The sequence below is a fragment of the Cyprinodon variegatus genome, unplaced genomic scaffold (genome assembly GCF_000732505.1).
Source record: "Cyprinodon variegatus isolate N-32 unplaced genomic scaffold, C_variegatus-1.0 Scaffold39, whole genome shotgun sequence".
Taxonomy (NCBI): domain Eukaryota; kingdom Metazoa; phylum Chordata; class Actinopteri; order Cyprinodontiformes; family Cyprinodontidae; genus Cyprinodon; species Cyprinodon variegatus.
The window spans coordinates 1,406,849-1,408,136 of NW_015150492.1; the positions used below are offsets into that span (position 1 = coordinate 1,406,849).

General features: G+C 41.8%; 1 protein-coding gene across 1 annotated transcript in view; it reads left to right on the plus strand.

Annotated features, from left to right (window-relative positions):
• rock1 (Rho-associated, coiled-coil containing protein kinase 1) overlaps nucleotides 1-1,288 on the plus strand; it is a gene marked incomplete at its 5' end in the record, with an annotated part of 35,055 nt that overhangs the window by 26,389 nt on the left and 7,378 nt on the right. Inside the window, 3 exons of the mRNA XM_015369865.1 lie at nucleotides 6-72; nucleotides 162-423; nucleotides 1,141-1,282. Of these exons, the coding sequence (XP_015225351.1) occupies nucleotides 6-72; nucleotides 162-423; nucleotides 1,141-1,282 (471 nt within the window). The remainder of the gene's footprint in view (nucleotides 1-5; nucleotides 73-161; nucleotides 424-1,140; nucleotides 1,283-1,288) is intronic.

Sequence of the window (1,288 nt, forward strand, 5' to 3'; positions counted from 1 at the left end):
TTTCATGTGAGACCTGTCACCCAAGGGGACGTATACCGCGCAGAAACAGAAGAGATTCCTAGGATATTTCAGGTTAAAATCTTACATCATGATTGCTGGTTTCATGTTTTTCCTGCCCGCTTTCTCATTTTACTCAGATTTGTGTACATTTGTCTGTGCAGATTCTATATGCCAATGAAGGAGAGTGCAGAAAGGAGCTTGAGGAAGTTCCTGTCCCTCAGGGCGAAAAGACCAACTGTCTTGCACACAAAGGTCATGAGTTCATCCCCACACTATATCACTTCCCCTCCAACTGTGAGGCCTGCGCCAAGCCCCTGTGGCATGTATTCAAGCCGCCTCCGGCCCTGGAGTGCCGCCGCTGCCACGTGAAGTGCCACAGGGACCACCTTGACAAAAAGGAAGACGTTATTGCTCCTTGCAAAGGTAGGGTAACACTTTTGGTTAAAGGAAATCTAAGGCAAAAAAAAAGGAAAATCTAGACTTAGTTGTCCAAAATCTCGTTAGTTTCTAGGTCTATAGATAATCATTGAAAAATAAATTCAGCTTTAGTATTTCAAGCCTAAATCTAAACCAACGGGGTTGATGTGTTGTGGTTTACTTTTTAGATTAAATAAAAGGCGTTAATAGAAATTGTCATTATTTTTTCTTCTCCTTTTCTCACATTAGTAAGTAGGGGTGTGGGAAAATCGATTTGGAGATATATTGTGATTTCGACTGCCCAATATAATATCGATCTTTTAGTTCCTAGTATCGAGTTAAAAAAATCCAAACATTTTTACCTGAAACAATGAAAGAAAATGGGCTACCTCTGCACCGCCACTGACTGATATAGCTGTGCAGCTTTTTTGCTGTGCGGCACAGCGCCATAACTGTAGTTGAGGCTGTCGCAGTGGAAGAATCAAACCCCAAACAACACAGATACCAAAATAACACTTGCTTTTTTTATCTTTACGCTTAATTTGATGGCTGTGAAAAATATCGCAATTTACAGTGATATTCTAATATTGTGATGTCATATTGTGACCCAAGTATCGTGACTCGTATCCTATCGCAACACCCATGCCAATACTTGCCCCTATTAGTAAGATGTATTTATGGACCTCAGTTTGATTGTTTATCTGCTCCCTTATCTCTTAACAGTAAACTATGATGTCACCTCTGCCCGGGATATGCTCTTACTGGCCGTGACCCAGGAGGAGCAAAAGAAATGGATCGGCCACCTTGGGAAAAAGATCCCAAAGACCCCACCTTCAACATTCTCCAGAGTCTCACCTCGTAGTATGTCCAC